The 15,815-nt window shown below is 40.4% G+C and overlaps 1 protein-coding gene across 1 annotated transcript in view; it reads left to right on the forward strand.

The window, feature by feature from the left end:
• The window catches only part of SEMA3C (semaphorin 3C), a 149,658-nt gene extending 134,741 nt beyond the window's left edge, over nucleotides 1–14,917 (forward strand). Inside the window, exons 13-18 of the mRNA XM_032802095.2 lie at nucleotides 1,407–1,495; nucleotides 4,779–4,820; nucleotides 6,096–6,253; nucleotides 9,646–9,713; nucleotides 11,318–11,448; nucleotides 13,236–14,917. Of these exons, the coding sequence (XP_032657986.1) occupies nucleotides 1,407–1,495; nucleotides 4,779–4,820; nucleotides 6,096–6,253; nucleotides 9,646–9,713; nucleotides 11,318–11,448; nucleotides 13,236–13,649 (902 nt within the window). The 3' untranslated portion in view covers nucleotides 13,650–14,917. The remainder of the gene's footprint in view (nucleotides 1–1,406; nucleotides 1,496–4,778; nucleotides 4,821–6,095; nucleotides 6,254–9,645; nucleotides 9,714–11,317; nucleotides 11,449–13,235) is intronic.
• The last annotated feature ends 898 nt before the right edge of the window (nucleotides 14,918–15,815 follow it).

Raw genomic sequence — 15,815 nt, forward strand, 5'->3', positions numbered from 1 at the left:
CTGCTCAGTGGGGCTCGGTGGTGCAATAGCAGCTATTCTGCTGTTCATTCTCACACTGGCCTTGTGAGAGCCAGCACAAATTACGTGTACATGAGCAGAGGAATCACACCCCTATCTCATAGTGTAGATGTAGCGCAAAGCTCATGGTTTTCTAAAGAGCCAACAAAGTTCTGGCTGAGCAGCATAAAATTAGCTGCTAAGATCTTTCTAGTCTATCACTCTTACCATCTCAAACCTTTCTTTGAGTCCATCTTCTGACACTGCCTTTTCCACTGCATCAAATGCAATACATTTGTCCCTACCTTAGAGGCCCTAAAACAATGGAGTTCTGGTCTATGACACAGGCCCCTGGGTGCTATGGTAACACTACTAATAATAATTAATAAAATATAAATCTTTCCCATTTTATTTGTTCCTGAATCATATTGTGTCACCTCACACGCTACCATCCATGCCATCCCTTTCACACAGAATGTCCTCCCTGAACCAATCCCTGAACATCCTCCTTGAACCATAAATCCACTACTTGCCCTCTTTCAAGCCCCACCTCAATCTCCATTTCAAATGTAATGCTTGCAAATTGATTTTGGGGATAGAGACTACATGCTATTATGTGTTTTTATGATGCCACTGTGGGGAGAGCAGTTTTCATGCATTCCCCATGGACAACCTTGATTGCCATGTGGATCAAAAAAGTGGCTTCTTTTGCTACATAAGGCCCCAATTATTGATGGTGCACACCAACCCACACGGGCTAGAGCTTGCATCTCACCCAAGTTAAAACTGATTCCTGCACTGTACCATGCAGGTTGCTTACATGTGATTATTTGTACCATGCAGGTTGCTTACATGTGATTAGTTTCTGTTATATGTTGCCATGCATTGCACATAAAATTTGGCATTGTATCCATTTCTCACTTTCCTTTGTTTCTCTTGTGTTTTTAGATTGTAAACTCTTTGTGGCAGGGGCTGCTTTTTCCTCTGGGTTTGCACCGAGTACAGCGGGGACCTAATTCTGACTGTTACTTGTGGGTGCTATAAAATAATAATACATAAATGAATGAATAAATAAATATCTGACCATGACTTAATCAAAAAACTGTGGGAGAAAAGTCTAATCCCTTTATATATCTATTGCCTGCTTGAATGAATCCCACTAGAAAGAGTTATTACAGATATTTTAAAATCAAACACAAAGTTATTGGGCTCATTACAGGAGTAACTGGATGAAGTTCTATGGTCTGCATTCTACACGGGGGTTAGACTTAGATGATCTAATGGTCCCCCCAGGGCTTTAAATCTATGAATTTATGAAAATCATTTCCACCCTTCTCTCCATTATGCTTTTTCCTCTAATATTTTTTCCTAGTTGGTAAGAATTCATCTGTCCTCTCTCTGTGTTCCAGATCAGGGGACTGTACAGAAAGTTGTTGTCCTACCCACCAACTCTTCTGCAAGTGGAGAGCTCATTTTAGAAGAACTGGAGGTTTTTCAGGTTTGTCTTGCGCCCCCTTTCATTCCTCCAACATGCATGTTCACACAAACACTTTGTCTAAAGCACTTTAGCAAGGGTGACTAGCACTTGATAAAAGATCAAATAAATTAGTGGAATGTCAGCTTGATGCCCTCCAACTGAAGGAAGTAGGAATAAGGTGATGTCTAGTGTACTGTGGAGTATAAATGGGCTTAAATCTTTTTTTCTACATTCAAATGCCTTGTTTTTCTTATGTTGTCATCCTGGCTCAAAGGATTTTGATAATCACATTTTTTAAGAGGTCATGTAATACTGACTGCCAGCGGGAGACTTTTATCATTGGCATCACATATTGAGGCAGCAGCCATTTGCAGCTGGAATCTCAGTTTTTCTTTTTCTTTCTTTCTTTTTTTTTTTAAACTTCTTTGATTATACTATAAGCTTTCTGATTATGAGCCACAGATTTGAAGCAAACTGGTGTTGTTTTTACTTTACTCAAGTTCTTTAAAGCCAGATGTCACTGGAGTCAAAAAACTTTAGGCCTAAATCACCCTAAGCTGAAAAGAGGCATAAACAATTAATGGAAAAAACAATAAAAGAGTCTCTGTCAATCATTCTAGCTGCCTATTAGAAAAATAACGAACTGTTCACCCTACTGGTGAAAGCTCTTTGAAATTTGCAAGTGGACTGCCATTTACTAGGAGACTCAAGGCAAGTGATGCAGATCTAGGCTGAGCTTCTCTGTACCCAGCACAGCTCAGCCTGTTGTGCAGAGGGACTAGGCAGCCCACTTGCTATGGTGCAGCTAACTTGCTGTGTGGGCAGGTGTGGAAGGGGCAAGGTCATAGCTCCATCTCCTCCGAGCCCTCTTTGGGCACTCCAAGGAAGCATACCCCCTTCTCCCCTGTGAACAGAGGCCCTCCCTTGGACAAGCCATACAAGGAACTGCCATCTCTGCACAACCTCCTCCTCTGCCCACCTTCATACATGCCTGTCTCAACCCGGGTTCCCCAGTTGCTTTGTACCCCAGGATGAGCTACCTGTGAATTTAAATGGTCTTGTTATACCTTGTGTGGAAAACTGAGCCTAGCTTTTTCAAAAAGTGCATATGAATAATATTGTGTGGGACTTCTTTCACCAGAAATATTATTCATTCCATTCAGAGCAGGGGAATTTAGGCAGGGAAGGCAAGGGCTCATGGGAAGTCTATAACAAAACCTGGGAGAGAACCCAGGGGTCATGACTCTCAGTCCTCTGCTTGGTCTTCTCATCATTACTTTCTGAGCCCTCAAGATCACTCTAGCATAAGCTCCGGGCTCAAAACATATGTAGTTGCGCTGGGGCTTTATTAATGACTCTCAAAAACAGAGGGGACAAGGGTAGCATGGGCTTAGTGTACGTAAAGGCAGAGACTAAGTAAAACATGTGGTAGTGCTGTCAAGTATTTTCTTTTTGAAAAGTAGCTCTGAGAGGGAAAGTGGAATCTGAGACTCAAAGTGGCATTTGACAGATTGCAGTGAGAAAGACGGCTGGAGCAAAGCTACTTAATCTTGTTTCCACGCAAGACACAAAAGACAGAGCCCCAGGCCAGCACTGCAGACACAAACTGGGGCCTTTTTGATCTACTTCAGTGTTTGTGAAAATGAGACACTGAAATAGGGTGACCAAATGTCCCAATTTTATAGGGACAGTCCCAATATTTGGGTCTTTTTCTTGTATAGGTTCCTAACACCCACCACCCACTGTCCCGATTTTTCACATTTGCTGTCTGATCACCCTACACTGAAAGAACTGTTCAAAGCAAGGAGGGAGTAGGCACTGCATGTGTTCCACAGACTGACCTCTGCAAATTTACTACCCATTAGACATGAACTGGTAGTAAGACCTTGAGGGGAGGGATAGCTCAGTGGTTTGAGCATTGGCCTGCTAAACAGAGGGTTGTGAGTTCAGCCCTTCAGGGGGCCGTTTAGGGATCTAGGGCAAAAATACTTGTGGGGATTCATCCTGGTTTTAGCAAGGGGTTGGACTAAATGAACTCCCTTCCAACTCTGGTATTCTATGATTAATCTGGCATTAACCCCTTACAGCTATGTCAGTGTGACTCATTTCTCACTTACTAAACTTTTACTGCTCCAGTCCTGAGCCCCAACATCTGCCAATGCACGTATCATCACCTTAGGTATTTATGTCCCCCCTACTGTAGCATCTGAACACTCTATAATCTTTACTGTATCTGTCCTCACAGCATCTCTGTGTGGTAGGGAAGTACTATTATCCCTCATTTTACAGATGGGAAACTGAGGCCCAGAAAAACTAAGCAACTTGCTCAAGGTCAAACAGGAAGCTTCTAGAGAAACATGGAACTGAACTCAGATTTCCTAGCTCCCAAGTATTCAGTCCTGAAATGTTACAACCCCACAGCCCCAATTCTGAGCAACTTCCAATTTCTGCAAAGCCCCTTTCAATTCCAGCCCTGGACCTCTTCACAGCTCTTCTGGTGTGCCACACTCTAATCTTGACCTACCACAATGTCATCCATCTCTTCCTTGATCCCCAAAATAATGATTGTCATTACCATTGCCATCATTTACACCATTAATTTTGATGAGAATAATAGATTGTTTCATTGGTTTAACACAGTGGATGTAGTAACTCCAAAGGGTGTTCTTTAACATTCAGTTCGACACAGATAATAAATGACGCTGAAAACTACATACAGTAGTGTGCAGTGTCCACTGAGTGCACTGAGCAAAAACAAAAATTCAGTAACACAACACATCATTTGTAATGTTGGTATTTCTTGTTGATAATCTAAAATCATGTGTTGGACAGTAACCAAAGTGTACGCATTGTAGATACACTGTGGAAGAAATATTAATTCTTCTTGTCCAGATCATGTGCTAATTACATATGAGCTGTTACATGATTCCTGCATGCTGTCACCTTCCAAGAACAAAGGCTGTGCCTTCCAAAGAGAGGGAAAGTGATGGTTTGCAAACACATACTGCCTATCTGTAGTAGTGAGTCAGCTCTTAAGAGCAGTTCAGCCGGAAGTGTGAGAACTTGTTAATGTGTCTGAGTCAAGTCCAGAGGTTCATGCAGCCAATATATTTACTGACTCAAACTTTGTGTTTATGTCATGTTTGTTGAGTTGTGGCAAAAGATGATTAGGTGTGAATGACATCCCCTCAAGAGTCTGGAAAAGAATGGTTTATCTAGAAATGACTGTGGCTTACAAAACGTTAAAGTTTAATATCATGCATAATAAATAAAAGATGGCATATAAATGTGATTTGTCTTTCAGAATAATGCTCCCATAACAACAATGAAGATTTCATCTAAAAAGGTAAAGGAAAGTGGAACACTCATTTAGTGGTTATTATCTGAGAACAGAATTAACTTAAGGTCCTAAAAAGGCTAACTAGGATGCACCATACTAAATATGGACACATAGATGTTCAGTGTAGCACCTCTGACTCCCAATTTGCACTGGCTAAGGATCTATCCCAGCACCGTCAGGACAAAATCCACTAGTGCATTGTTCAATATTGGTTATTTTCAACTGATAAAAAGTCCAATTAGGGAACAAAAAAATTACCATATAACCACTCACATCACAATCCATAGACTGAAGCTATTTGTCTAAATTATTCATTCAGCGCTTGGGGAGTGTAGAAATGGTGGTATGGGGCCTATGATGAGATTGTGTCTGTCAAGCTAATTCATAATGGCTATTTTGACATGAATCATTAATATGGTGATGGTGATCATAATAGTTGTGTGACTGCGCAATCATAATAAAAGGTAGCTAAAATTCTGTATTCAAACAATTTAAATTTACTGAATTGTGCCAAAGACTTTTCAGAATTATTAATTAATTAATTACTATTTATGAAATTAAACTCCATGAGATTTGCCAGCGTTATGAGAGAGAGGGACTCAGGCCACCACAGTTCAGGTATGCTCCTATCCAGGGTTTATTTCCACTTTAAGAAATGCTATTTAACTGGCTTTTGGTTAGAACCAGTCATTTTGCTCCAGATTCTGATGGCTTCACTCACCTTGAATGATCCTTACTCCATGAGTGGTCTCATTGACTCCAGTGGCCCCATTGACCTGGAGTAAGGTTCTATTTAAGGTAAGATTCTCAGAATCTAGTCCATAGTGACCTCTAAGTTTTGTGTTTATGGAATCTATGCCCTGGATAAATCCAACTAGAAGCTTTGCACGGTATTTCTTAAGGAGACTGTATGCAGAGGACTTACTTATCTCAAAGGCTTGATTCAGTAACCGTCACTAAGGACCAAGTCCTCAAATCTGAACTATATTAACTCAGACCTGCTGCAACGGGACAAAATAATGAGATTCAATGTCCAAAAAACCATTAGCATTCTCCATGGCATTTTAAGTATTTTATAACAGGAGATGGTAATGTTATAAGCATATTAACCTGGGAGATTTCTATTTATTTTGGCTTTGAACCCTTTAGTGCCTCACTTCTTGGGTTTTAGTTCATTCCAAAACGAATTGAAGGCTTTATGCATATGTTAACTAAGGTCCTGGGTAAAGCTGCTCCTCTAGGCTCCACATCTGAAATAAATGTTTCCATTGCCTTCAACAGCAACAGTTATATGTGAGCTCGGATGAAGGGATCACGCAGGTATCTTTGCATCGCTGCCATATCTATGGAACAGCCTGTGCTGACTGCTGCCTAGCCAGAGATCCTTACTGCGCTTGGGATGGCAATTCTTGCTCCAGGTTCTACCCAACAGGGAAGAGGTGAGGAGTCTGATGGGATTTGCAAGAAAAGTACAAGTCGGGGTTTACTTTCATATGTAGTCATGGCTCATATAATGTGATAGCAGAAGGGGATTGGGTTTTGTTGTTGTTGTTGCTGGCTTCTTTAAAAATAATAGTGAAATACCTGTTGTTTTTGGCATTGCACACTGACCAAAACTATCCACTAAAGAGATCACTTTTTATATTAAAAACAATACATTGTGAAAGAAAGATTTTATTCTAATTTTAAAGCAACAAGGGCCAAATCCTCCTCTGGCATACCACGTTTGCATCGATTTTAATGAAGTTACACTGAGGTAATGCCGATGTGGGAATAGAATCAGAATCCAGTGATGCCTTTGCCTTTGTTTAAAATCGCTGTGAATGTAACTATCATAGTAATGCGTTTCATGCAGAAGACTATCTGGTGCATTAAACCTTTATATTCTGTGTTTCTCCTCACTGAAAAGGACTATTTATAGGGAAACAAGTTGGTCTGGAATTTTTCAGAGACATTTTTCATCAAAAAACACTGATTTGTTGACACCAAAACTATGTATAGAGCTGGGTCTGTTTCAACAAATCTCTTGACTTGAAAAATATTGAAATAAAAAAGTTTGGAAATTGTCAAAGTATTCCATTTCAATATTTTTGAAACAAACCAAACCCAAAATCATTTATTCTAGTTAAAAATGTACACTCATTAGGCAAAAATAGATTTAAATGGAAAAAAGCTGAAATGAAAACAAAACATTTACAAATTATTGAAACAAAAGTTTTCGACTGACATGAACCGATTTTTACAAATTTTTCAATTTGCAAACATTTTTGAGATTTTGACTTTTCAACCCCATTCAGGATGGTAAATATTTTCAAACTCTCAAAAATATTCACAGGACAAGAAGACTGTTTCCCACCCTGCTCTGGGAAACAGACCAATACAGGCAAATTTCATTTCCATATCATATCCACTAGATTTGGGATTTTCAACATGAGGTTCATTAAAGCAGACAAAGCAATTTTCCTTTAATTTACAACAGAAAGTCTCTAGTTCTCACTGAGCACAAACCATACCTTTTATGCAAAATAGCAATCTCGCGCCACTTCTCTGGAGAAATATTTAATAGCAGAAGGCTGTAGTGCGGTCTCATATTACTGAGGGTTCACTGCTTATACAAATGACTACAGAATATCTAATGAACATTGTGTGAAATATTATCAAACTAAACTTTTCATTACAAGTGGGGTCTTAGCCTGGCCCGTGCAGGAGCACAGTTGTAGATGCAAGGAAAAGCCCGGGGACTGTGTGCTTGGTACTTCTCCCTTTGCAGGTATTTGGGGAGCTGACAGAGAGGGATGGGAAATGGGTGGAACCTTGGCTCCATCCCCCAGTGGACCAGCCAGTTGATGAGGTGCTAGTTGTCCATTATTAACATCTGGGAGCAAAAATGGAACAGAGACAATTTCTTTGCTGGACTTCTCCTGGGTTAGGGCAGCTACTGACCACCCCTTGCATGGGATTTACTCATAAAGCACTCATAAAGCAAAGTATATTTTATGGTGCAGGTACCTTGCATTTTTGTGTAGTAGTAGTATTTGTTTACAATTTGCAAAATTCAGCATTTGACCTCTTGTCTTCACGACAGATTCTTTGGGACACCAAGCAAAGGCCATGGTGGGAGGATGGGGAATCGTCAGGTGCTGGCTCCAGCTCTCTGATTCTCAGCCCACCTGAAGCCAACACAACTTAAACTGTTGAGAGGTATAACAAAGTGGAAACTCAGGCCCAATATTTATAATTTCCAGCTGACCTCTTGCCATTTCCATCATGTATATCCATGTTATTTCCATTGGGTTTTATACTGCTGCTAACATTTTGTTTGTAATGTGTTTCTTACAGCAGACCAAAATAAACACCAAACACAGTATGGAAAACAGTCTGTTTTTCATATGCTAGGGAAATGAGTTGTTTCTTTATCTAAAGAAACAGCTTGTGCTGGAGAAAACATCAGTAATTCAAGCCAAATCCCCAAGTCTAGACAGTAGTATCTTTCTACGGTCAATCTTTCTCTCGCCACCTCTCTGCCTGCTGTGTGTCATCCCACACAACATAACCTCAAAACACCTGACTTTTAACTTATGTCCTGAAAACACCCACAAACACATCCTCCCCAAACAAACATTGCCACTTCTTATTTCTGGATAAATAGTAAACTGTCAGGATAAGGTCTCTTGATTAGGTTAGTGGGATGCGGGAGCAGCTTCTGAAAGACCACAGCAAATTATGGTTGACCTAGATATTTTCCTACTCTGATGTTCACTATTTTCTCTCTCATCTGTAGATCATTCAGGCCATGTTATAGTGCTGCAGCATTTTGCACACTGAATATTAAATACAAAAGAAGACAACAAAATCCTAAGCGACTTAACACTTGCCTTGTTTCAGGTTTTGCTGCAAATTCTAAAGTCAGGCAGAGACACAGAGAGACATCCACCAAATTTTGTGTTGGGATGAGAGGCATGAATTCATGTGGAGAAAAATAGTTATGATAGGATAAAGCATGACCACCTGATGATCCCAGAGCACTTCACAAACATTAATGACTTAGAATTCTCCATATCCCCTTGAAGCAGAGCAATATTACTCATCCTATATGACAGATGAGGAAACCAAGACACAGAGAGATTCTGGCACACATTTCCATACCAATTGCCTACAGCAGTACGGGTAAATCCATAGTTAGCACCAAAATAAGTAATGTGTTTTTCTGAGATGCAGAGCAATCTCAACTTCGCCAATGAGAACTAATGACGGGTGTGGGAGTTCTGTACCTCTGGTAATCAGACTACTTAGGCAAGTTGGAAACACTGGCCTAAGTAACCTATCTAAATATCAAATATCAAATAGTGAGTAATTGATGAAGAGCAGTCATTGATCCTACAAGACTGCCCTGGCCTCCAAAAGGAACTGACAAAGTTTGTATGAACCCCTGTATGTGAAACCTCTGAGCTTTAGGTTGCTCCACTGTACAACAGAGACTGTTGGAAGGACATACTGCTTGATAGTGAAGAATGGATGAACCAGTTTGGATACAATACAAGCCAACTGAAACCTTTCTCAGAAACCTGAATACAACTCATCTCCTTTGAGGTTCAGAAGAGTCTGTTATTTTCCTGAATAGGATCAATCTTAGCACTCCGCTCTGCTTCCCTTGACTTCAGTGGGAAAACTTCCATTGATTTAAATAGTCTGGGCTTTATATGCATGCCAATTGCAAAACATGGAATTGTTTACAGTAAGTCATGACCACTGATACTAATATATAATTTGGTGAATAGTTTTACACTGTGGCTATTTTAGAGTCATAGTTTGTACTTCCCAAATATTACAGGCGGAGTCGTAGACAAGATGTGAGACATGGAAATCCTATGACTCAGTGCCGAGGATTTAACTTGAAAGGTACTGTAATTGAAAGATGATCATACTGTTAAAGATCACTTGAACTTTCCTTCATGTGACTCATTCTTCATGTCAGGTGTGTGGTTTACTGGTAAAGCAGCAAAAAAGCACAGTCATTTTCCAAACCTGAGATAGATTTTTTTTCCTTAACATCCTTTCCTTGTATTTTACATGAAGTAGTGTCTTTGTGTGATAAAATGGCATGAGATATTATAAAGTGAGAGTCAGGTTGCACTGATTTGAGTCAGCTCTAGGGAAACTGTTGACTGCTCTAGTTCCCCACATACTTCTGCCCATGTCCTTTACACCCACCTGTTCCAATCTTGCACCTGATGATTATGCTGAACTGTAAAGTCGTTTGGGGCTAGATTGTGTTTTTGGTCACAGCCCTGAGCAAGAGTTGGTGTGAAAGCTGTGCCTCCTCTCCCTCACACACACACCCCAGAATAGCCCCAGGGTGCACTGTGACTTGGGCACCACTCTGAGTCACAATTCTTCCTCTTTCCCTCTTTGCACTGAGGGACAAGTAAATTATTTTATCCCTTTTCATGAAGTATTTTACAACCCAATGTACACCGGACCATACATACTGCCCAATGAGTTGAGGCAATGGAGCTAAGGCTCCTTCTACTCCCAAATCCAGGCAAGGCCAAACGGGGTGAAACCTGTAATTTAGACCCAGATCCTCAAAAGATTTCAAAGGGAGTTAGGTGCCTAAATCCCTTTGACGACCTGTGCCTTACTCCATCTTACTCCCATGCATGGCCAGTCTAATGCTTTAAAAGCAGCAGAGAATCCTGTGGCACCTTATAGACTAACAGACGTTTTGGAGCATGAGCTTTTGTGGGTGAATACCCACTTCGTCAGATGCACGTAGTGGAAATTTCCAGGGGCAGGTATATATATGCTAGCAAGCATACAGAATCAGTTTCTCCTCTCTTGGTTTTCACACCTTAGCTTCTAGAACAGGGCCTCATCCTCCCTGATTGAACTAACCTCATTATCTCTAGCTTGCTTGCTAGCATACATATACCTTCCCGACTCCAAACATGGTGATCAATTACACCCTGAGCATGTGCGCAAGATCTGCCAGGCAGATACCTGGTAAAGAATGCTCTGTAGTAACTCAGAGCCCCCCACCCCATCTAGTGTCCTGTCTCCAGATGTTGGGAATTTTTGCTACTGACAGTCACTGATGGGCCACAGAGACAACTAGGATGATGCCCTGGCCTGCTGCTGCCTGAGAGCACCGGGTAGAAAAAGTTCCCTTTGTCCTTTTATTATTCCTAGGCTGCACCAAACAGGATTTAAACCCACAAGCAGGTGCCCTAATTTCTCAGAACAGTCTGTGCCCAGGGCTGAAATATTTGCAGTTTGATTTGGCCTGAAGTTTCTCCAAACTTAATTCCTTTTCTTTTATAGATTTATGCCCTGAATTACAGATTTCTGGACGTCTTCAGTCTAGTGAGTCTAAGACAGGGTGTGACTCAGCTAGGTTAAGGAGCCTTGGTTGCCAGTTTTGCTGACATGTAAATGTTTGCTTTCCAAGTTAGAATTAGACATCAGTAGTACAATAGTCTTATCTGCCCCCTCTTGCTTCCTAGCGTACAGAAATGCAGCAGAAGTCATTCAGTACGGAGTGAAAAACAACACCACCTTTCTTGAGTGCACCCCTAAATCTCCCCAGGCATCCATTAAATGGCTCTTACAGAAAGACAATGACCGAAGGAAAGAGGTGAGTAATGCAGCTGAGTAGCACAGATCAATCTGGGGCTGGAGTGGGAGGGGAGTGCATTTAGTCAGGGGGCTCAGACAGTCTGGTTATGATGAAGCAGGTTAGGAAAGTTACATGAATATATTTTAGTTTGGCATGGGGAGTGACAGCTCTCATTATAAATTACAGCTGAGATTTTCAAAGGAGCTTAAGAGAGTTAGGCACTTCACTCCAGTTGACTTTTAATGGGAATTGGGCACCTAATTCCCTTAGAAAATTCCAGGCTACACCTATATTCAAAACACTAACTAGAAAATCTTTCCTCTACAACAAGGTGATTGTAATGGGAATATTTGCTCAGTCAGCACATGCTGTTGGTCTGAGGAAACAGGCATAAAAGAAACAAGATGTGTAAAAGCAAGGAGCTAGGTCTGGTTACAGCAGCACCTTCGTGCAATGGAGAAGATAAAAGAGAGAGTGAGGGGAAATGGGGCAGGTTTCCTTAGCAAGAAATTAGCCTGAGCTAAAAACACTTAAGGCTGCAAGCATTTTCCCCACTGCGGTGTAATCACATTTTCCATTACTGCACGCTCCAAGGCTCTCAAGTTTCAGTACTCTAACATACAATAAAATGCTTTCCTTGAGTGATACAAAAAGGAAACATCATTTCCATTTCAAATCTGAGGCAGATATTCTTTGGAGGAAAAAAAAAGGAACATCTGTTGTAAGAGTAAGACGGTAACATGGTGCATGTGACAGAATATAAATAATGGAAAGTGTTACACTCACTCATGTCAAGCCACCCTGTGAAATGAGAGAGAGAGGACTAATAAGGCGTTTATTGAGTAAAACATGCTGTGTCTCAGGTATGCTCAGAGAAGGCTCAAACATTGTGCTACAATGTAGAATCAATTCTTTATTCCTTACTCAAGAAAAACATACACTGTAGCTGAGTCCCCTTTTGTCTTTCTGTTTTGTAACTGTGTCGGAATAACACATGCTGGAATTAGTACTGGATGAACCATGAAAGGATCAGAGGGTTGTTTCTTTTCAGCTAAGCTGAATCTCTCTGAATTCTAAAACCCCTTTTCTTGAGGAACTGGGCTGGAAATTTCAGGACAATAGACTTACTCAAAATAGATTTCTGCAAAGCCTCATGACATGTGAGTTGCCGCAACATAGAAATATTTAATAAGAACACCATCATCTACTGTCATAGGCATGAAACAAAAACTAAATAGTGTGCTGTGTAAATTTCTTCCAGACTGTGCAACACTGAATACAGAATGACATCCTTCCCTCAGTCACTTTTACACCATTGTATGGATTCTACACCAGATATATAATTCTTTATAGAATTGCCCTCTAGTGCCAATACCCAATTAAAACATTTACCCAAAAGCCACCCAGTGTCCAGTGAGACATCAACCACCAGTCTTACGGACTCCATCTTCCTTTCAGCGGATGTTAGCAGAACACTCTGATGTTAGCTGGCAGACTCTCCAGGTCTGTAATACTGGAAAAGAAAAGTCTCTCTACCCCTAGGGGTCTACCTTCTTTGGAGATGATTGAAAATCCTGCCTTATGGTGGCTCCTCCTAAAGGCCTAGGTTGGTCTCTGTGGTTTGATCATCTCAAATTTTAATAATAACGTTGAAAATCACAATAAAGATAAAATTCAGTAAAACTCTCCACAGAACAAGCTCCCCATATGTGAAAAAGAGTCATCAGAAGATATTACATGTGCCTTGTATAATTAATTGTCCATTACGCTGTATAAGAAGTTTATTTTTACTTTCGTCCTTGTAGGTCAAACTTAATGAAAGGATCATATTGACTGAGCAAGGACTCTTGATTCGCTCTGTCCAGGATACTGACAGAGGACTCTACCATTGCATCGCAACAGAGAACAGCTTCAAGCAAACCATAGCAAAGATCAACTTCAAAGTGTTAGATTCAGATATGGTGGCCTTCATGACTGACAAGTGGTCCCCCTGGACCTGGGCCAGCTCTGTACGAGCACTGCAGTTCCACCCAAAGGATTTCATTGGAGCTTTCAGCCATTCAGAAATGCAGATGATTAACCAATACTGCAAAGACAGTAGACAGCAAGGACAGCACAGAGAAGAATCCCAGAAGATGAGAGGGGACTATGGCAAGTTAAAGGCCCTGATTAATAGCAGGAAAAGTAGGAACAGAAGGAATCAATTACCAGAATCTTAATTTTTTCGTTTGGAGCCTCAGATGTGTTTGTTCTCCCTAAAAGGGGCTCTTGTTTGTCTGCTGAGAGCATATTAAAATAAAAATTAGTAAAGCATGCCTGAGAAACATTCTTCTCCCAGTAAAATGCAGTGTAACTTAATTAGAGAAAATATAAAACCAGCATTTTCTTTGTGAGATGCTCACTGGCACTGCCTAGGTCCCCATTGTAGCAGCAAAACTGAATATTTCCCTTAACCCATTTGATATCCTGATATTTACTTACAGTTGAAGAGAAAGAAAGAAAGAAAGAAAGAAAAAGAAAATCAGTGCATTAATTTGCAGTTTTGGAATTAAGCAGAACAGAAGGGGAGAGAGATAATTTGGGTTAAGATGGCTGTTCAAATGAGGGTGGTGCCCATGGGTTTCTTGCACTGTATTTAAGTCTATGAGTTTCTAATTGTTTACGGTTCACTGTTGGGTTTACAATTTTCATTCACTGTACAAGTCATGTGAATGCATGAAGCTAAGAAGCTGGCAAAAGTAAAGTACAGTAGAAGTGGATAGTACAGGGGAAAAAAACTGAAGGTCAAATTAAAATAAAAGTAGGACAAAAAGAGAAAAAATGGTTTTATACCTCAGGAATTACTGATTATTGTTCATTATATGAGCTGTAATACATTCTGAGACATAATTTACAAATATCTCTGCTCATATTGCCATCAAAGAGCATATTGGCCCTACAACACTTCATAGCTTTGTAAGCAACATGAAGACTCTGATTATAGGTAACATTTTCAAAAGTATCTAAGTCACTTAGGTGCTTTTCAAAAAGGTTACCTTCCTGTGAGCAGAATGTAGATCTATGGTACAACATTTCCTCAAATACTAGAACTACAGATTTCTTTTATAATGTCCCTAATGATAAAGGTTAGAGCTGGTTGAAAGATGTGGAGAAAAAATCATGAAAATTTGTGAAAGTTTCAAAAGCAGTATCTTTTCAAAGTTTTCCAAGAGAGCTGACTAAAAAATATTCAGAAAACTGCTTTCCAAATTATTTGATTTCAAAAATATCCAGTTTTCAATTTTTTTCTTTTCTTTCATCCTTTTCTCCTTTTTTATTAACCCATGTGCTATTTGTTGCTGAAAAGGGAGAAACAAGGGTACGGTTTAGAAAGGGACAAAAAAGAAAACTGAAAAAATATTTTTTGTCCAAAAAAAAAGAGGAACATTGCAAAACAAAAGTTTTGGTGACATTTTCATTTTCAAAGGCCATTTTTCAGCAAAAACATGTTTGTTAAAAAAAAAATCTTCACCAGCTCATTATTTGTAACAAGCCAAATAGAACTGGTTGAAAACTTGATGAATGTCTTTCTGTCCATCCATCCAGTTTGGTGCAAAAATGTCACGATTTTCCAACCATCTGTAGTGCAAAATATCAGGGGCAAATCCTGCTAGCCTTACATATGTGAGAAGTTTCCTGGGGTCCACTAAGATTATTCACTACACTCAGTTATTAGCAACCACAGAATATCACATGTAACGCAATGACATTTTATGACTGTCTGCAGCAAAATAAGCTAATTAAAGATATTATATATTCAACCAAAAAAACATTATTTTATGATGAACTGAGGAAAAATAACTTCTAAACCCAAAGGCGGTTTTAAAAAAAAATGCCAGCAGTTCTAATAAAATCATGCCTTCAAAGGAAGTATCTATATCCGGCGGTTTGCAACCTGTGGGTCAGGACCCCAAAGTGGTCCAGGGCTAGAATTAGACTTGCTGCAGCCTGGGGCCAAAGCCAAAGCCTGAGCCGCATCACCCAGGGCTGAAGCCGAAGCCGGAAGGCTTCAGCCGTGGGTGGCAGGGCTCAGGTTACACTTCCCCCCTCCCCCCCGCCCGCCTAGGGCTGAAGCCCTTGGACTTTGGCTTCGCTTCCCACAACCTGGGGTGTTGGACTTTGGCCCCCTCCTCTCGGGGCAGTGGGACTCAGGCAGGCTCAGGCTTCAGTCTCTCCTCCTGGGGTCATGTAGTAATTTTTGTTGTCAGAAGGAGGTCGCAGTGCAATGAAGTTTGAGAACCCCTTATTCTATCCATTATTCTTTTAACTTTATTTTAAAACAGTGGAAACTTTTGGGGCATGATTCTTATCCCACTTCCATTGGTGTATATCAGGCGTAAGTCTAC

The sequence above is a fragment of the Chelonoidis abingdonii genome, chromosome 1, assembly GCF_003597395.2.
Source record: "Chelonoidis abingdonii isolate Lonesome George chromosome 1, CheloAbing_2.0, whole genome shotgun sequence".
Lineage (NCBI taxonomy): Eukaryota > Metazoa > Chordata > Testudines > Testudinidae > Chelonoidis > Chelonoidis abingdonii.